This window comes from Rousettus aegyptiacus, unplaced genomic scaffold (assembly GCF_014176215.1).
Source record: "Rousettus aegyptiacus isolate mRouAeg1 unplaced genomic scaffold, mRouAeg1.p scaffold_m13_p_12, whole genome shotgun sequence".
Classification (NCBI taxonomy): Eukaryota; Metazoa; Chordata; class Mammalia; order Chiroptera; family Pteropodidae; genus Rousettus; species Rousettus aegyptiacus.
The window spans coordinates 6989301-7009609 of NW_023416287.1; the positions used below are offsets into that span (position 1 = coordinate 6989301).

Here is a 20309-nt window from a genome sequence, read left to right on the forward strand (position 1 = left end):
AGGTGACTGTGGTTCCTGGGTTGGTGCCAGCAGAAAAGCGGGGGCCTCGGAGAGGCCGCTGAACCCCCAGAGAAGAGGCAGGCTTCCTGGTGGGATGCCTGGTTCCCCATGGCTCTGACAGACAGGCGGGTGGCTTTGCCTCTGCAGGAAGCTGGTCCTGCTCTTTTGACCCCAAAAAAAGTTGCGTCCCAGCCCGGGGCCTCCTCCTGCAAGGGGAATCCCTGTTGCTTAACTTCTTTTTTCCAAAACGCATCCCCGTTCCCCGTCTCCATGGACAGCTTGGCCGGCAAGGGCGCTGTGGGGCGGGGTGGAGTGGAACAGCTGAAGTTTTCCAAGGAAAGGGGAACCCCAGCTGGTCCTCACATCAAGGAAAGGTGACAGCCTCCTGGGCTAATCTTAGCCCCCACGTTGGGTCATCGGCACCACCAGCTCCAACGTTCTTTTTATAGCCGTCGACCGAAATGGAATTGGCGGTTTCCACTCCAGCAGGATGACAAATTGGAGGACGGCGGAAAAACAGGAGAGGGGCAGCATGGCGTTTCTTGAGTTAGAAAAAGCTTGGTGTTTTGGAAAAAAAATGGCCTCTTATTTATAGCAGCAGTAATAACGATGATTATTATATCATTTTTGCTACTATTTTAAATTATTTTCATGACTTCCGAGAGCCTGCATGATCTGGCCGTAGCCCGTTCTCTCTGCCTTCAGCGTTTTCAGCTCTCCCCTGTGCTCCCCTGGCCGTAGCCTCGCTGGCTTCTTTCGGTCCTCAAACCCCCCACGCCCGCTGGTGTCTCAGGAACTTTGCTTCTGCTCTTCCTTCTTAGAATTTCCGTGCAGCGTTTCTTCGGGAAGCTGTGCCCTCCTGTTCCTTCAAGTCTCGGCCCCAGCTCGACCATTCTCCCCGAAGTTGTCATCCTCCCCCACAGCCATGGCAGCTCCTGTCACATTGTCCGACCGTGTTTTCTCGGTGGCACTTGGCACTACTGAAAAAATCCTGTCTATTCGTTTACTCATTTATTATCTGGTCTCCCATGCGAGACTCTTAGTTCCTTAAGGGCGGGGAGACTTGGTGTTGGCTACTGTATCTGCAGCATCTAGAACAGGCCCTGGCGCATAGTAGGTGCTCGCACGTATTGCCGAACGAATGCGTCATCTCCCTTAAATGTCACACTGGCTCTGAGAGGTGGGCGGCATCACCCCCGTTTTATAGATGAGGTAACCGAGGCTCGTAGAGGTCAAGTCGTGGGCCCCAGGTCAGCCCATGGCAGGTGACAGAGCTGGACTCCCAAGCAGCATTTGTCATCGACCCCCTGACCAATCTCTCTAGTCATGTCCAAGGGTACAAAGAGGAACCAAACAGGACGATCAGGGCGTTTCCTCCTTACTGTCCTCAGCGATGGCTGAAAAGCTTTCTATATTCTCTGAAATTTAAAAAATGGGTAACCTTTCAGACAAAGTTCATGCTGGGAAGTCCAGGCTGTTCCTGACTTCAGCTAGTCACCCTGGCCCCTGGTCACCCAGGCCCCGGGCAGAGTTGGGGGGTCCCAGCAAAACATTGCAAAACAGGAAAAAATCTAAGGACACAAAAATAAAAGTGATGTGGCAGCGGAAACAGGGTTGCCATGGCTTTGAGCGACTCCCCAAGCCTGGGTGGGATCCAATGTTTTGGAAGCTTCCTCCACATGACACAGGGTTTTGGAATTTTTCAGCTGGTAAATCTGTCTGAATTCAGGCCCCCGGCCCGGGCCAAGCAGCTCCTGCTGTCTGCCCTGCGGGGGTGTAGGTTGGAAACTGGCCTGCATCAAATTACTCAACTTCGAAACTTAAATTGTTTGAAGAGAATTTGTGTTTTGTTTTGTTGGACAATTTTCTTGGAACAGTCTGATGGCAGAGGCTCCCGTCACCTGTTGAGAGGGCAAATTGATTTTCTCGAGGCGTGGGTGGTGGAATTCCCTGTTTCCCACTGAGTCATCATATCCTAATATGAGTCATTTTATTACTTGGAGGTTCCCAAAGGTTGTATTTTGAGCTTCGTTTAATAAATAGAAATGCATTTGCTTAAAATGATTTTTTCTTGTTTTGTTTCTTGCTAAATTTAGTATTTTTCCATGAATTAGTATCTGGGAACTATCGGAACAATCTTAGAGAAGGCAACCCCCTTTTTCCACCTGTTCGTCCCCGTGGGTTCGGTTTTCCCTGGTGTGGCGTTTTCTGGAACAATGGACTTGGGATGGGAGTCCTTCTAGATTACGCTTCCCTCTGGGAAAGGTCAGACCCAGGCTGGGCCAAGGCATGACTAAGACTCTGCAGACCTTTGCCCTTGGTGACTCATGTCCACAGTGTCATCAGGCCCTGGGCTGGAGCCCACCACTTTTGCACAGTTGGCTGGGACACAAAGCTTTCCTCCGAAGATGGAGGCCAGATTGCCCCTCTGAAGCCCCACTGGGGACAAAGAAAATGGTCTCATTTTCAGAGAGCTGACTATTTGCCCAAACTTTAGTCCCCTTGCATGTAGGAACAGACTTTCAAGTGAAAGAATCCTGCAGTTCATTCTGCTTGGGTGTCTCTGAGAAAGGGACACATAGAACTACGTTCTCTAATTAACTCGGGTCCTAGCATTTCTACCCTCAGAATTTTTTCTTGGTGCCAATAGGCCATTGTGTCATTTGCAATTAGCAGGCTGGCGTCCCCTCCCTTTCCCCAAGAAAATCGTAATGTCTTTTATTAACTGTAACACCCCTTTCTATTATTTTTAAATATATTTCTGGTTGCATACTCTTTTTTAAGTAAAGAGTGCGTATATTTAAGTTATAAGCAGGCTCGATTTGGGATCATCCTGCAGACTTGGCTTAAAGCCTGCATCGGCCTCATGTTATGTGCTTTGAGACTCACGTTCCCCATCGTGTTATAGCAGTAAAAGAAGATCAAGGAACTAAAAGCGTCCGGCACGTAGTAGGTGCTCGAAAAATGTCAGCCGGTTTCCCCCACCCGGGAGGTCAGTTTACTTAACACGGCGTCAGGAAGGCGGGGATGCGTTGGCTTCTTTTCAGGGAGAAGGGTCCTTCCCGGCGCCGCTACGTGTCTCCCCCACTCTCACCCCAAGACATCAGGCTCCTGCTATCACGTTTCTCCCCCATTTTACAGACGGGGGGTCGGGAAGGAACTGACTCATGTAATGAGGCCAACAGACTTCCTTGAGGTCACGGAGCTCGTCAGTGGAGACCTAGGTCCAGAAGCCCCATGCCCCGATTCAGGGAGCGACTGGCTGCCCGACGCGGGCATGGGCGATGCCTCGGGTGGGATGAACGATGAGCCGACATCCGGCCTCTGAGCAGCGTGACCAAGTGGTGCTCCTCTGGCCTCGCTCCGCTCACCCACTCGGTGCCGGGGCTTCCGTCCTCACTCCCCGGATTGCCGCTGGGCACCTCCACCGGGGACGCGTGGACGAGGTGGTCCCTGCCCTCAGGAGGTGAAGTGTCGCAACCTGGTTTGTAAGCAGGTCACTTCGAGATGGGGACAGTGCTGTGAAGACAGCGAAACCAGGTCACGGGCAGAAGAGCGAGGGGTCTGGAGGTAGGGGGACGATATAGGACGCTCAGCTAAATTCAGATCTCAGACGAACAGTGAATTTCTTTAGGATGAATGTGTCCTATGCAATGGCACAGAGTTTCGGATATCCTTATAGTAAAGGTGTATGCATTGTTTTCTAAAATTCAAATTTAACTGGATATCCCGTATTTTTTTTAGTTAAGTGTGGCAGCTCTGGAGAGAGTGGTCAGGGAGGGCTTCCCTGAGGAGGTGGCATTGAGCAGTGTCTTAAAGGTGAGAAAGAAGGAGCTGTGTGGACTGTAGGAAGAGTATCCCAGGCAGAAGGAACTGCCCAGTGCTACAGCCCCAGTGTGGGGATGAGCTTGTGGCATTTGAGGAACTGAAAGCGGGCTGAAGTGGCTGGCCCAGTGTGAGGACAAGGGTGACACCAGCCCACCCCGGAGCAGTCACTGGGGAGGGTGTCAGATCATGCTGGGACTTGTAGGCAAGGAGCCTGGGTTTTATTTAAAAAGCATGAGTAGCTGATGGAAGCTTTTCAGTGGGAGAATGACCGTGATCTAATTTACATTTTAAAGATTGTTCTGACAATCTGGATGAAGAAGGGTCTTTGGGGAGGGCGGGGAGACATGCCGAAGTTGGGAGGTGAGCGAGCAGCCCCCGCAGACATCCAGGTGGGGGCAGTGGGGACGAGCCGACCGAGGAGGTGGCGGGGCAGGAGGAGAGGGGCGAGGTGCTGGGGGATCCTGAACCTCGCCGCGAAACACATGTGGGCAGCTGAGCCCTTCAGGTGGGTGAAATCCTAAGCTAGGGGGCCACCCCTCGTCCCCCGTCTGCCCGTTGTTCACCGCGTGCTTCCGGGGAGGACACGTTTTTCCGCTCGTTAGCAGCCACAAAGCACAGACTGAAATGACTTCAGCCGTCTTCATTTAGCTAATTTTTCAAAGCAGAGCCAGGGCTGGGATGCATCACGTGGGATTTCCTAACCCGAACTGACGTTTTGATCTCCGTCCCGTTGCCTGGAGCCCAGTGGCATGCTGGCGGCCCCAGCGAGGACGGGTCCGCTTCGCTCGCTCGCTCATGCCGCCCGCGAGCACTGACCAGCCCCCGGCTCGGACTCGAGGAGGCCGCCAGCTAAGACTCCAGCCCCTTCTGCTTCCCGACATTTTGCTCCGGCGACAACGAAGAGCTGTCTGCAGAGGGAAACCATTAGGCCCGCAGAAGCGCAGGGACCATCGGTTTGCAAACGTGCTTTGCTTCGGTGCAGCGGCCAAGTGAAAACAAAGGCTACCGCGCCAGTCGAGCCTGGCACGTCCCCTGCCACCCCATTCTTTTTTTCCTTTTTCCTTTTTTTTTTTTTTCTTGCTGAGTCTTGCTGAGACTTCTCTAGACCCAACCGCTTTGCCCAAAGAAGTTGGCTCTTTTCTCTTCCCCTCTGAGTAAGACTTGGAAGGGCCTTTTTTTCTTTCTTTTTTTTTTTTTTTTCGTGCTGGCTGCTGCTGGTCCTTGTTAATTTAGGATGGGGGAAGTTTGCCCAAACATCTGCTCCAGAGACCGAAGACCTTTATTTCATCTCCGCCCAGAGCAGTAGAAGCTCTCTTGATTTTTCTTGGGCCTCTTCTGTTCTGGGCAGGACCGCTCAGAGGCCCAGGCCTGGGTATGGAGTGGGAGGTGGGTCGAACCCACGCTGAGTCGCTCTGGTGGTGTTTGATTCCTTGTCCACACCTGGATTCCAGGCCCTTTCTTCATCGGTCAGTTCCCCAAAGGATTCTTCGATCAGTGCTCAGCAAATTTCTCTTTGTGGGGTCTTTTTTCTTTTTGCTGGAGAGGCCCATAGTCTGACATTTCCTGAGCTCTGGCAATGGGCCAAGCCCTGGGGAATCTTGAGTACAGTTTGTTCATTTAGCTTACCAGTGTTTAGTGAGCCCCTACGAGGAACCAGACACATAGTGCCGGGGATAACGCAGAGAGCAAGACAGGAAGTTCACAGCCTCGCAGGGGAGAGAGACGGAAAAGCAGCAGGCAGAGAAAATGTCCTAGAGTGGAAGGTAGGAGCAAGAAGTGACAGAGGATGGGGGGCAGGCCAGGGAGGACCTCCCTGAGCTGGGCCTGAAGGAAGGGAAGGAACTGGTTTAGGCGATGTCCAGAAGCCTGGTCGTTGGAGGGTAGAGAAGGCCCGTGTGGCCAGTATCACGGCCCCAACAGCCTGCATAGGGCCTGCCATGCAGTGGGAACCTGATCAGTGCTGGTGGCCCATGCCCGGCCTCCATCTAAGACTGTGGCCCCAGAGGGCTCCTGGGAGGCGGGCAAGTCAGCAGGCAATTGCAATACACTATTTTCGTAAGAGAAAAGCTTTATTTTCAAAAACATTTTTTTAAAAAAAGCGCACTCCAATGGAAATTGCCCACAAGTCTTCCATGTTTCTCGAATCACGTGAAGGAGGACGAGGGGGTCCCACCTTATCCATCGAGCCTCGGCCGCGGGGCCGGAGCCCAGTGAGCGGCTTGGGGCAGAGCCTCCCTCGGTGTCAGCAGACGTATTTCGAGGCTCACAAAGTCGCACTGTGTTGCACGTGCTGGTCTGGCGCTCTCGAAGAGTCTGCGTTTAAATATAACAGGGACAAGCTTCCAGGTCCGAGCACACCTTCCTTATGCTAAGGGCTGCCAGGTGTTCCTCTACCTGCCACTATACCTGATGTTCTGTACCAAGTGTGGTGGCCCGTAATTAATCCAACCCGCCCCCGCCAGCGAGTACTTTCCATGGCCGTTTTATTCCTTTGCTGCGGGAGCCTGTAATGCACTGAAATGAACCGGGAGACTGTCATACCCACCAGAGTACTTGGGTTAGATGGCCAGCCAATTCTCTCTCCCTAGCATCGGACCCAGGCGACACACCAAATTCTAAAATGATAATAATGAGAACAGCACTTACTGTGGGCTGTTTTGCTAAGTATTTTATGTGTAATCTCTATTCAAATTCTTGCCAGACTCTTTGCAGTCGTTAAATTATTATTTTGCCTGTGAGGAAACCGAGGCACAGGGAGGTTAAGCTACTACTCAGGGGCCGCACAGCTGGTAAATGGTGACGACAGGACTGGAACTTTGGCTGAGTGACGACGGGCCGAGGGAGCCCCGCCCGCATGTACCGTGAATCCCTTCGCCTCCTGGGGTCTCAGTGCAGAGCACGGGACCAGTATGTCCTGTTGGTGGAAGCCCGGGACTTGCGCACTGGCGCATCACGGGCGGTCGCTGGGGGCGGAGCCCAGGAGGGTGGCCTTGAGGCATTTTGCAAGCCACACACTCTCCTTAGTCCCGTTGAGTGTATCTTTCACATGCTACGTAAAACTGAGGACCAAGACGTCAGCTTCCACTTCCCAGTGGGGACCTGTTCGTTCAGGCCTGAGCGCAGACCCCTGATGAGAGGCACCGCCAGGCTGGGCTTGCGAGGCTGCCTTTTGGGCTCTTATGCCTCAGGATGCAAAAGGAAGATGATGGGGCCCTCGCCGGCCTTGGCTCAGGACTTCGGTTTATTTTCTCATTCCTGGGGTCGATCTCTCTCCCTCCCTCTCCTTCCTCCCTCCTCCCCTCTCTCTTTCGCTGCTCCCTCTCTCCCTCCCTCCTCTCTCCCTTGCCCTCCCCCATTGAGATAATAGTGACAAAACCCATTTTTGAAAGGAAAGAAAATCAGGCACATGCCACCTGTCTCTATAACACTCCTTTTATAAATTCTCTCCAGCCCATGCCCGCAGGCAGAATTGTTTACAGTTACAAAAATGTGTCTTATTTTCTGATTAACAAATGCTTGTGGTTTTATTACAATATTTTATTCTAATACTTTAGAATATAAGCAAAAGTAGATAAAGAAGACAATAGTTAAATAACCTTTTGCCACTAGCCGTAATAACAGTGCTCACTAATGTGCGGAGAACATTTATTCTCGACCAGGTGTCTCTTGTCCTGGAATGACCCCCAGGAGGTATAGGTGCTGTGATTGCCCCCATATTTTAAATAAGAGGCAGAGAGAGGTGAAGTATCTTATCCAAGCTCACGCAGCTAACTGGGTGGTAAAACAGGGATTTGAAGCCAGACCTGTCTGCGCCAGAATTTGGAGTACACAGGAATAAACTGTTGAGTGTTTTGATGACTAAGAGGGGAGGTCAGTTCCGGCTGCAGGACATGCCTGAGAAGGCTTGGGGTGGCAACAGGTGGGCCACCGAAGGCCTGACAGAGAACCTCGGAGGAAGCAGGCATCTCCTTCTAACCCCAACAGCTTCTGACCTGACTCGGCGCCTGGAGCCGGGCTGCAGGGTGGGGTGCCGGGGCCTTACTGCAGAGGGTGACCCCAGAAAGTGCTGCCTGGCAGGTCCCGTTCGCTCTGCCTAGAGCCCAGAGGAGAGGGGCTGGAGGGAGGGAGGGCTTTTAAGTGAGGGGTGGTGTAGGGGTGCAGGAATGTCCCTCAGCTGCATATGCTGGGAGGCCCCTGTGGACACACCCAGGCCCTCTAAGGAGACTGGGCTGCTTGGTGCCTCAGGGCACTTCTTCAAGGTCTCCTGGGCTCTGGAGAAAAGAGAAGGCCACGTCCTGGGAGCAAAGGGCCTCCGGCCTGGTTTGGGAGAAAGTGTGCCACAGGGTGGTTCACTGACCTGGTAACTCTGGGTCGGCTGTCCCGCCATCGTGAGAAGGGCATCTGGCACCTCCCAGTCCAGGGGCATTCTGTAGATGCCCGGCCAGTTCTCCTCGGAGCGTTATGGGAGGCGGCAGCCGTCTCTCTGAAGGCCCACTGAGGCAGGGCACGGGACGTAAATGAGAGATGTGGGGGCCAGGGTGGGGTGCCGTGGTGAAATGGGGAGCATGGTGCCAGGCTCGGACTTCTGTGTGGCTGCCCAGAGCAGTCAGATCGTCTGAATTTGTGTTTGTTTTTTTTTTTTTTCAAGAGCAAAATCTATATTTTTAGGTGAGATCTCATTTTGAAATGGCAGCAGCTAATTACAAACCTTCTGTGCCAATCTACAGGCCCCAGAGCAAGCCAGGCCTCTGGGGTGAGGCCCGTTGGCTTTTTAATTAAAAATTGTGGTAAAATACACATCATATGGATCGTTCTAACCAGCGGCATGTAAATAATTCAGTGGCATAAAACACAGCGCTCACCAGCAGCGTTGTGTACTCATCACCAGGATTCTCAGAATATTTTAACGACAACCCCCCCTTCCCGTCTCCCTCGAGTTCCTACAACCTGTGTTCTCCTCTCTGTCTCTATGAATTTGTCCGTTCTGTGTACCTCATATAAGTGGGTCCACGTAGTATTTGTCCTTTTGCGTCTGGCTTATTTCATTCAGCATAATGACTTTAAGGTCTATCCACGTTGGAACATGTGTCAGAATCTCCTTCCCTTTTAAGGCTGAATAACACGCCATCGTATGCGTGGACCACATTTCGTTTGTCCGTTCATCCATCGATGGACAGCACGGTCATTCCCACCCAATGGACCTCTGTTTTCTTTGAAGAAGGACTCCCCTGCCCTAGCTCCCGCTTGGATTGTGACTATAACTTATTGCGGTGACTTTAATTCTGATTGCGGTGACCAATGGCTGAGCACTGAGGATGTCCTAGAGAAAGGCGAGACAGTGAGAAAGGTGGTGGAGGTACCCAGAGCGCTACAGGAGGGGTCAGCTTGGTCTAAAGCCGGAGACCGCAGCTGGGAACTGAAGGACAGGCGGCCTGGAATGCCCGTCTACCTCCCTTCATTAACTTGGCAGAGTTGCTGCACGGGCACAGGAACCGGAAGCTCGTAATGTGGGCGGGATGAGGAGGGCTGGCTCTCACGCTGGCTGCCTGGGCTTGGCTCTGGCTTCTCCACCTGCTAGCTGTGTGTCCTTGGGCCAGTGCCCGCCCCTCTCTGTGCCTGAGTATCCTTGCCTGTTAGAGGGGGTGATGATCAGATCTTCAGCCTAGCGTTGTCGTGTGGATCAGACAAGTTCATACCTGAGAGGTGCTTAGGGTGATGCTTCACATACAACGAGTGCTCACAAGCGATGGCTGTTATTTTAACTGGGAGGGGTGACAAGGGCTGGACAGAGGTAGGAATCGGGTCACACGAGGTCTTCGAGGCCTCCGTGGGATCGTACGATGGTCGCTGGGTGGACTTTTACTTCCGTACGCCCGCCACAGATGGGGAAGAGGGCGAAGTTCAAGGAGAAGGGCCTCCTCCCATTTCACGTGAGCCCCTAGACCAGGAGACGAGACTCTGTGAGAACCGTGCCCGCGACGACGCCCCCTTCCTCACACCGCGATCTCGTCTCCTCTGTGCTTCGTCTCCCGTTGCTGGCACGAGTTAAGGCAGAGAGCTAGGGAAGGGAGCCCTATGGACCCAGCCTCATGCTTCCCGGTCACTCTTCCGGGTGCCTCTCCCCGTCCTCCCAACGCCGAGGCTTCTGAAACGGTCCTTCCTTTTCCAAGCAGGTCAAACTCACACGGGATGACGAGCCAAACTGAGCCATCGGTGGCAGAATCGCATTCAGCCAGCGAGAGGTTAGGGAAGAGGTCACACGGCGCCTAAGTACACACCCCTGTTCATTTTCTCCGTTCATTTCTCCCCCGATCTTTTGACGTGGAGCTCGCACTGCGAGCGGTGAATGAGGAATGCACTCTTCGATGAGGACTCGTGCCCGGCTCTTTCCGCCGCCTGAGAAGGGGACACGTGTCTCTGTGGATAACTTGGACCTGTCTGTCTTTGACCAAAAAAAAAAAAAAAACAAACGAGGATTTTTCTCCAACCAGCTCTGTCCGGGGCCTTGCACATGGAAAGTACCGTCTTGATGACGTAACTCCGAGCTCTGTGAGGCCCATTCATCTATTTTTTCCCGCTTCCTCCTGAGCAGCGGCTGCAGTTAGCTTCTGGCTTTTTCTTGGCCCCATCAGCAGCCTTTGAAGCTGCTGGCATTTTTGTTTGCTCAGACATGAGACATTTACTAGGCACCTACGCTTTGTCGGGGGAATGGTGATGACTATAACTCAATCCCTTCCACGGGGATCTCACACCCCGGTGAAAGTCAGTGCAATAACCTCCCTTTTCTCCTCCCTTTTGACACAGGCCCCTGGCTCCCTTAGTCATTTCAGGAATCGCACCTCATAGAGCTGTAAGGCCAAGCCTTGCAGACGGCCATCACGGAGGCTCTGGCTGAGTCATTCTTGTTCGCTGTTAAGAGCAGCTAGATTGCATCAGCCCTGGTAGCTATCACAGGACTTTTTATTATTCGTTTGGGAAATAGGTTTTGTATTAGCAAGTTCGAATAACACGTGGAGACCAGATTTCTTCGGGTGGACCTTAAGAGCCAAGGTTATATGGGTTCGAAACTAACCTATCATAGAAGATGGGAAGAGCTGTGCTAAGTCAGGAGAAAGATAAATACTGCACGATCTCACTTGTATGTGGAATCTAATCCAAACAAAACAAAAAACCCCAAACGAATAAGCCAAACAAAGAACAACTCATAGATGCAGAGAACAGATGAGTGGTTAGGAAGGGGAAGGGGGTGAGGAGGTAGACAAAAGGGGGGAAGAGGGTCAGTTGTATAGTGATGGATAGTGGCTAGATTTGGGGGGCTGATCCCTTTGTGGCGTACAAATATGTCACACTACGATGTCGTACACCTGAAACTTATAATATCTCTAAAGGGAGGGGGAGAGTCTTTTTGGCCAAATGTTGGGACATGGTTCATACCCTAGCCCACCTGGAAGAGTTACGCTGCCTGTGAGCCGATTAAAGGCTCTGAGAAGTCCTGCGGTAAAGAAACCCATCTAACTTTGACTCAGCATTTTCCAAACGCTTATTAGCTTGTAGGATTTGTTTCCCGTTCTCGTAAACCCATTTAATAATCTTCAGAGCCAGGGTTCCACAAAACACCCTGGAAACACTTGTGGAAATGATTTGTTTGAGCCGAAAACTGCTCAGTGGCCAATGTAGGTGGTCACCAAAAGAAATCTATTATTCGCAAACGCGGAGTTTTGTTTGGCCTGACTTGTTGGCCCCAAACTGGGGAACTGGTGCTCTCCGCTCCAGGGCAGGGGGTTTTACCACCGAGCAGATCTCAATTGCTGCCGGAAGCCGCGGGAGATCCAGGCTGGCTGTTTCCTGGAGGTGGAGGGCGGGCGCCTGCGTTTCCACCCTTGCCAGTGACTCACAAGCCGGGATGTCACGTCAGACTCTTAGGACAGGCTGTGTGAGCCATCTGTGTTCTCAGACAATCAAGAGGGCCTGTCCGGGACAGCCCAGTGATCTGCGATTGGGCCCCCGTGGCGGTCTCGGTATATATGCAGGACATTTTGGAAATGGTCTTTGGTTGAATAAAGCATATAATAAAGTATAATGTATAACAACGCTACTTTTATTTTTCAAGAAAGAATGACGTATAGACAAGCAAATATAGAGAAAAAAATAATGGAGATGGGGCGATGGGCAATTCTTATTTTCTTATCATTGCCAAGTTTTCTGTGGTCAACACGTGTTCTCTTTGTGAAAAGAAATCTACGTACATGCCACATATATGTGCGCGTATACATATGTAACACAAGACACACACACATACACACCTTACTGAAATGATATGATACATAAACCGGTATAAATATAAGTTGGTGGGTTTTTGTCTTAAGTCGTGGGTTCTAATAGTTCTTTCAAAAGCTGTTGTTTTTATACTTTTCCAGATGGGCAGCAAATTTGGGAGATGGAGGCCACGGTGGATAAGGACAAGAGCCAGTCTGTAAGCACCTGGACACGGTGGTGAACATCCTGTCCCGCTCCCCTCCCCCCTCCCTCCTGCTCTCGCACTTTCTTTCCTTTCCTTTCTTTTTTTTTCTTTTCTTTTCCTTCATCGAAGTCCCAGTGCTTTGGACCTAACAGGCACTCAGTAGGTATTGAATTGACGAATGACCTAAATATTCATTAAGCACCGGGCTGCCCTCTGATTCGTACTGGTGGCATCTTGATAGACTTTGACAGAGTGAGTAGCGGTTCTTTCTTTGCCGCGGCTAAAAGTCAAGTTCCCCGCGCACAGAATTTGCCTGTACCATACGAAACGTGTCACGCCTCGTTTTAGAGGGGCTGGCTCAACGTGCTCGGGGCCTTGGGTAGGACATTATCATTGCATTATTGGGGCGTTGTTGCAGTGACGTTAACGACGACAACTTCCTTCCAGAACATGCTTTTTGTTGAGATCCCTGAGTATCGGAACAAGCACATCCGCACGTCAGTGAAAGTGAACTTCTACGTCATCAACGGGAAGAGAAAACGGAGTCAGCCTCAGCACTTTACCTACCACCCAGGTGAGCAGTTCTCTCTGACGGCCCCGGTGGTGGGAGAGGCAGCATGGGCATGTGGGTGAGGACACACGGCACCTGCTGGGCAGCCTTGGGCAGCTGGCTCGACTTCTCTGAGCCTCAGCTTCCTTATCTATCAAATAGTACCTTTCTTGTAAGAGCATAAGTCAAACGCACTAAAACATTTAGCGCAGTAAACTGATGGTAAACCAGTATCAATGACATTACCTATTATTATTAATATTTTCCGTTGGGCGGGCGGGATAGGAGAGAGGCACATGTGGACTTGTGTAGCAGAAGACTGCAAAGCTGTGGCCTCCTGTCCCTCTCTGATAGGAGTGGAGGCAAATGTGCCCTAAAACCTATGGAGTCTTTAGTTGACCCCATCGGGGGCGGTCACCCTGTGGCCAAGTGGAGTTCTTGGCTGGATAACCAGGCTAGGAGGTCTCATTCCCACAAAGTGCTACAGTCCCAACAAGGGTGACGAGTGCTATTATTCATTCATTCATTCATTCATTCATTCATTCATTTGTCCTGAAGCTCTCTGAGAGCCAGGTTCTGCTCTTGTCTTGGAGACATAGCAGTGAACAAAACCGATGAAAAGTTCTGCCCTCGTGGAGCTGACGTCCTCACAGAGCAGTTTCAGATAATAAGTACGTTAGTGATATTATTGACATGTCGGATTTCGATCAGGGCTGCAGAAACAGGCTCCGAGGTCCCCAAGGCTGAGGCAGGCCGACCAGCCGCCTTTCCAGGACCGGAAACCTATCATTTGAGAATATCACCCAGGGTATAATTTCTGTCCTGTGACGGTTTCACGTGGAGCCTCTGGGCTACTGGAAGCATGAAACTTGAGGGGACATTCCCGGCAGCCTGGCCTCGGGGGGCTTGGCTGCAGCGGAGTGCGTCCGCAGGTTTGCGCGGCCTCCGTGAGCATTTCGCCGTTGCAGGACTGGTGTGACACGCTCTGGGGCCTGACACTGCGGAGGCCACCTCTGGGAGGGCCCAGACACTGCAGCTCCGCGATCCTTTCTAACGGAGAGCTTTTCACTTACGGCGACGTTGCTGTCACCTCTCGTTCGTAGTCGTGAGGCCTCCTGGGACCCGGTTGGCACGTGGCTGGCTGAGCACGGCCCGAGCCAGCACCCGGCCCCCCAGTAAGGCCCGTGACTGACATGACGGCCTTTGAACGGCATCTGGAGAAATGATTTCTGCGCTTGGTGCCACAGCTGAGGTTTTGCTGCAGGCGCCGAACCTCCTGGCTGCCCCCACACCCCGCACTTGGGGGGCGGCACCCAACAGGATTACTGCCCTGTCGCAGGTTCATTGTCTCAGTGGGAAAAAAACTGATGGTTCCCGAGCACCTGGGGCTGATGTTGGAGGAGGAAATATTGCGATGACTGTCCTAGGTGGGGCGAGGGGGTGGTCACCGTGACAATGCAAATAGTAATAATAGTGATCGTAGGATAATAACAGCAACGACAGCAAGCGTTGAGCGCCTACTGTATGCCAGTCACCGTGCTGGGTGCTTTGCACACACATCTCATTTAATCCTCCCAGCGGCCCCACGAGGTAACTGTGCTTGTTACAGCCAAGTAACAGATGGGGAAACTGAGGTCCAAGCCCGTAGGTTTCATTCCTTTAAAGTACTCCAGAACTAAGGCAGTGACAGTCATCATTCAGTCATCCCTTGTCTAGAAGATATGAGTGCCAGTTAAGTTTCGGGCACTCTTCTGGGTGCTTGGGACTCAGCACTGAACGAGACAGAAAAACCCTCCCCTTGGGGAGCTGACATTCTAGTGGGGTGCTCAGGTAAATCAGCATGCAAAATATATAGACTTTTCGGATGGTGATGAGTATCATGAAGGATGAGGAGCAGGGATGGAGGACGGGAGCTGCGGGGGCGGGGGAGGCAGGAGAGGCATCATTTTAAATCAATCACGCGCTGTGAGCACTCCTGGAGAATATGGCTGCAAACATCCCAGGGCTGAGACAGACCCTCCAGCCACCTTTCCACCACCGGAAAGACCTATAGTCCAGGGTCACTGCGCAGGGTTAGATTTCTCACCTAAGACAATTGCACAGGGCTAACAAATAGCAGAATCCCACCGCTCGATCCCACCCACCCGGGCTCCCAAGGCCATGCTCTCCCAAGGCCACGGGCTACCAGCAGCCGGCCGCCGGCCCCCTGTGCACATGCGCGGCTCACGAGCGGGGTGCGCCCCGCCCGCCGGCCCTCTGTGCACATCCGCGGCTCACGAGCGGGGTGCGCCCCGTGTGCTTCTCTCTTCTAGCAGTCCCAGCCATCAAGACGGAGCCCAGCGATGAGTATGACCCCACCCTGATCTGTAGCTCCACCCACGGGGGCCTGGGGAGCCAGCCTTACTACCCGCAGCACCCAATAGTGGCCGAGTCCCCCTCCTGCCTCGTGGCCACCATGGCTCCCTGCCAGCAGTTCCGCTCCGGGCTCTCGTCCCCCGACGCCCGCTACCAGCAGCAGAACCCGGCGGCCGCCCTATACCAGCGCAGCAAGAGCCTGAGCCCCACCCTGCTGGGCTACCAGCAGCCGGCCCTCATGGCCGCCCCGCTGTCCCTCACGGATGCCCACTGCTCCGTGCTGATGCACACCGGCTCCCAGGGCCAGAGCTCGGCTCTGCTTCCATCCTCTCCGGCCACCCAGCAGGCCTCGCCGGTCATCCACTACTCGCCCACCAACCAGCAGCTGCGCTGCGGGAGTCACCAGGAGTTTCAGCACATCATGTACTGCGAGAATTTCCCACCCGGCACCACCAGGCCCGGCCCGCCCCCTGTCAGTCAAGGTCAGAGGCTGAGCCCGGGGTCCTACCCCACGGTCATTCAGCAGCAGAATGCCCCAAGCCAAAGAGCCGCCAAAAACGGACCCCCGGTCAGTGACCAAAAGGAAGTATTACCCACGGGAGTGACAATCAAGCAGGAGCAGAACTTGGATCAGACCTATCTGGATGACGGTAAGATGCTCGTTTTTCTTGTCGCCCGTAGAGACAGTGCCCAGATCGTCACCCGACAAGTGTCCTGTGTGGCCCGGGTGTCCTCCTTCACCTCTTTGGGCCTCAGTGTCCCCTTTTAAATTTAAGGGGTTGAATAAGATAACACGTAAGGTCTCTCCCAGGTCTGTAAATGAATCATTTCCCAGCAGGTCTATTGGGGTGGATGGTAAGAGTTTTTAGATGCCCCCCTACAACCAAGAGCAAATGAAGGCAGTTCTGGCCACGGGACTGTCCCCTTGGGTCACAAACTAGGTCAGTTTAACTGCTTCCACTCACTTTCCATTTGCCAAGTTTAGACCAAGGCTAGGAAAACAGAAAGGAAGGAAAGCTAACTTTTTATTCCGGTAAAGGAAAAAAAAAAAACAAACAAACCCATTTTATAACTCTCTTTTGTGTATTGGGGGGCGGGGTGGAGAAAGAGAAGGAGAAGGCTCGTTGAACAGTGGCTCTGTGAGAGGGCAGCATGCATGGGGGGCCCGCGGGCACACTGCGGGCATCGCTCAGTGGAACAGAGAAGCACATTGATGGGAGGGGAACAGGGGCTTCCGCTGTGCGAGCCCGGCCGGCGGGGTGGCTGGGCCAAGGAAAAGAGCAGAGGAGGCTTTGTGAGCGTGCGTAGGCGCCCGGGCGTATCGGTGGGGGTAGTCTTGTTGGAGGGGCTGCGTGTGCGACATTGGTCCGTGACCCCAGGCGTGTTGGCAGGACCCCCCTGAGATCAGCCAGGTGCAGCCGAAGGACCGAGAGGGCAGGGCAGGCAGAGCAGCCTTCCGCTGGGGCTCCAGGAGGAAGAGCAGGTGGCCCGGGCTTCTTACGGGGGACGGGGAAGCTGTGCCACTGGCCGCCGTCCACAGCTCCAGCCTCACGCCGTAGAGGCAGTGGCATCTGCTATACCCTGGACCCTCAGTTATTTAGGAAAATGGACTCTCGGGAACCCAGCCAAGGAGTAGGAAATACGACAAAAAGCCACAAAATGGCCGTGGGTTGTCGTAAAGATCGGAAACTCCAAATCAGACACTCGAGTGGCAGGAGTCCTTTGGTGCGTCCTCCGAGGCTGTGGACTTTTATTTTATGCAGAGTTTTGATGATCCGGGTTATCTGGGGGTACTGTGACTTCTAGTTGTTTCCCTGCTCAGTAAAACTATTAAAAACTTCTCCCAAATGTGTCAAGCAGAGATCTCTAGGGCCACTTTAGTGCAAGCCAAACTGTCCTCATGCCCCATGAGGTCAACTCATGGCTAGTTGATCTGTCTCATCCTGAATAATCAAACATAGGTTGAGTTAGGGTCACGGGGCTTGGTTTTAAAAGGGAGATCCATGTGCAGTTCCCTTTTTTTTTTTTTTTTTTTTTTTTTTAACAATTTACACCGAAAATGGTGGAGGTAAACTTTTGGTACCCATTTGAAAGGAGATTATCGTGTAGAATGTTCGACGGATGCAAAATGTCTATAGTGAGCAAATAAATGAAATGTTGCTGTAACTGTGCCCACTTCAGGTGCCCACTTCAGGGGTGTGTGTGTGTGTCAGGGCTGAGGTGCTTTATAAATAAATGAGTGCCTGCACAGGGACAGGTAACTTTCCCCAGCGGGGTCTGTGTCCAGTGTTGGTTTAGTCCCCAGCACGAGAAATGTGCCAGCCCCTCCCACCCTGTCCCCCATCCTACGTTGAAGACGAATGGTGAGCACCTCGGTAGGGGGCGTGGGACCGTCGGCGCCCTGGTTCTCTGTGACCCGCCAATACCCAGGTGGGCCTGAGGCGGGCAGCGGTCACCTTCGCGTGTGCATCATAGTCCCAAACCACAGAGGTGCTTCCTAGTTCCACAGAGGCCTATGTCATGGAGAAAGCGGCCGAGAAGGGAGACCCTTCCGAGCCTCCTAAGTGTCTTTCTGAACACGGGCAGGTTCAAAGTCACAGGAGGGGCAGCTCTGGTGGTGGGTCTGTAACATGAGTCAGCTCCTGAAGGATGTTTTGGAGAACTGAGTGCAGTGAAGTTGCTTCTTCTGTTGGAGCCTTTTCTTAAGAACATTCTGGACAAGCCCAGTTCTGGGGGATCGTAGGAGGTGTTCTCTGAAGTGAGGGTTCCATGGCTCTAAAGGGCTGAAGAGGCTCGGTTAAATCAAGTTTTTGAAAACCTGTAGACCGCGGGACTTCTCAGAGCCTTTACTGCACTAGCAGATGTTACAACTCTCTAAAATGAGGCGATGTGGCACTTTCCAAAATCGCTCGATCAAGGACGAGAACGCCCAACGCGAGGGGGTGCCGTTCCCCTCGTCTTGCGCCCCACGTGGATGAAGCCTTGGGGTTGTACAACATGGCAGGGCTGGACCCCTCACCCCAGCATTTGGGAGAAAAAAACATGAAGGAACGTCAGAGTCCGAAGCCCGGTACTGCTCAAAATATTCCACGTGCCATCTTTGAGCTTCTTGATTTTGGGGCTTCACGTTCCTGGGGTCACAGTACAACAGGGCAGTAGAATAACTTCTACCTGTGTGGCCCCCAAAAGTCGGCAGTGTGGCTCCTAGGTCAGCTCTTGGCTGGCATTGTCCCCACGGCTCTGCCCAACCCAGCGCCCTCCGATGGAGAGGTCCCCACGTGGCCGCTTGTGCCCCGCAGGAAGCCCCAGTCTGCACCACCCTGTAGCCAGCAGGAAGAGGGGGGCACAGTTTTGTCCCCGGCTTGCTGGCATTTCCGGCGCCCATGGAGCGTTCTCAGATTCCACGGTTGGCTTCGTTAGTGGGGATACGGACTCCTCCATTTCTCGTTTTGCCCTTATGGCTGACAGGTAGACTAGAAATCCGTGGGTCATTTTTCTAGTCTGGTTGGGAGACGTCCTAGGTTTTTAAGATCCTTTCTGTCCCTTGCATGGATCACTCAAAGGGGGTCTCCGCCAGGAAGCACGTTTCCGGCCGCACGAGCTCCAGCGGAAGACGCTTCCAGTGTGAGGGGACTCCTTACCCACCGTTTATTTGCCTTGTGATGTTGGCAAAGTCGACTTTCCCTGGAAACGTCCTGTGAGCTGGGATTGTGTTCCAAGGGTCCGGGGAAGGTCCCACAGATGGAAAAGGAAAGGGGTCGCCAAAGGCCAACAGATCATCTCAGAAGATGACCACGCCGCTCCACTGCGACCCTGGGAAGCCCCCAGCGTTGGGTCAGCTTTTCCTGACCCTTTGACCCAGGGCGTCCCTCCTGGCTGCAGCCTGTCCCTCCCGCTTTTCCCAAACTGCATTGCTGCACACAGATGCTGTCTGTCTGGGCCCCGTTTTTTTCCTTGGAACTCCAAAATGCAACTTCTGCTTTCTCCTCTTCCAAGGGCTTGAGGCATTTTCAAAAAGCCTCTTTCTGAACTAGCGAAATAAGTGATATTCCAGGGCAAAACGCATCCTCGCTCCTCCCTCTCCTGATGTCCCCGCCCGCCCCGAATCAGGCACTTTTCCATAGTTCTGAAATGTATGCTTTGCACACACACTCACTCTGCTTTTTCTCTGCTCCCTCGTCCCCTTCTGGAACCAGTGTCTTGTCCTAAAGCCCCTGGTTGTATCCGGAAAACACCAAGGGCTCCCAGCAGTCACATGACTCCGTGAACGGATACTTCCCTCCCTCCCTTCCCTCCTCCATTCCTCTCTCCTCCCACCCTTCCTGTCCTTAGCTCTCCCCCCTCCATCCCTGTGACCCTCCTCTCCTCCCTGCCCAACCTCCCTCCCTCTCCCCCGTGGGTATTTACAGGTTGCCTCCTCGGTGGCCAGCACTGTCTTGGGACTCAGGAATATACTGGTGAACAGGTCGAGTGAAATCCTTGCTCTCGTGGGGTATTTTTTGGTAGCGTTAGACATCGGCATGTAAGGGAATAGCAGAGCATGTTTCAGACGGTGGTACGAGCCACGCGGGAGATCACACAGGGTTCAGACAGGGCGAGAGTGTGGCTGGGTGAGGTGGCGTTGGCCCCCCACAGACCGAGCGCACAGAAAGGCGGCCCCGAGGAGGTGGTTTCGAGGAGATCCGAGGGAAGGGTCTTTCGGGGGCGGGAATGGCAGGTGGCAGAGGCAGTGAGGTCAGAGGAGTGGGCTGTGCGATTTGATTCACCTTTTGCAAAGATCACTCTGCCCGCATTTGGAAAACGGACTAGCGGGAGGCAGGAGTCGGAGAGCAAGGGGTTTACTTCGTCTTAGGCAAAGCCAGATGCGAAGAACGTGAGTCCCTGGGCAGGAACGCGGCGGCGGGGTGGGGCCCTTTCACCGGTGCGTTTATTTAAAATGTAACTGGAATTGCCAACGTGTGATCAGTTCACAGGTAGCTCTTGCCACTTCTGCCGCCGAGAGCGAAGGGCAGCTGCCCCTCTGACAGCCCCCACCTCCCCGCCCACCCAGGGCGCCTGTATCGAGCAGGTAGCGGGTGTTTGTGCTGCGCGGGGTCGGGGCAAGCGGGGGAGGTG

At 53.2% G+C, this 20309-nt stretch overlaps 1 protein-coding gene across 10 annotated transcripts in view; it reads left to right on the forward strand.

The window, feature by feature from the left end:
• The window catches only part of NFATC2 (nuclear factor of activated T cells 2), a 143195-nt gene that overhangs the window by 86425 nt on the left and 36461 nt on the right, over positions 1-20309 (forward strand). For 4 of the 10 annotated variants that reach the window (XM_036229284.1, XM_036229282.1, XM_036229281.1 and 1 more), the window contains exons 7-9: positions 12246-12301; positions 12737-12863; positions 15155-15844. In XM_036229284.1, coding sequence (XP_036085177.1) covers positions 12246-12301; positions 12737-12863; positions 15155-15844 — 873 coding nt within the window. Of the gene's footprint in view, positions 1-12245; positions 12302-12736; positions 12864-15151; positions 17562-20309 lie in introns of those variants that run through there. The other 6 variants (XM_036229276.1, XM_036229274.1, XM_036229277.1 and 3 more) reach the window with 3 other exon arrangements.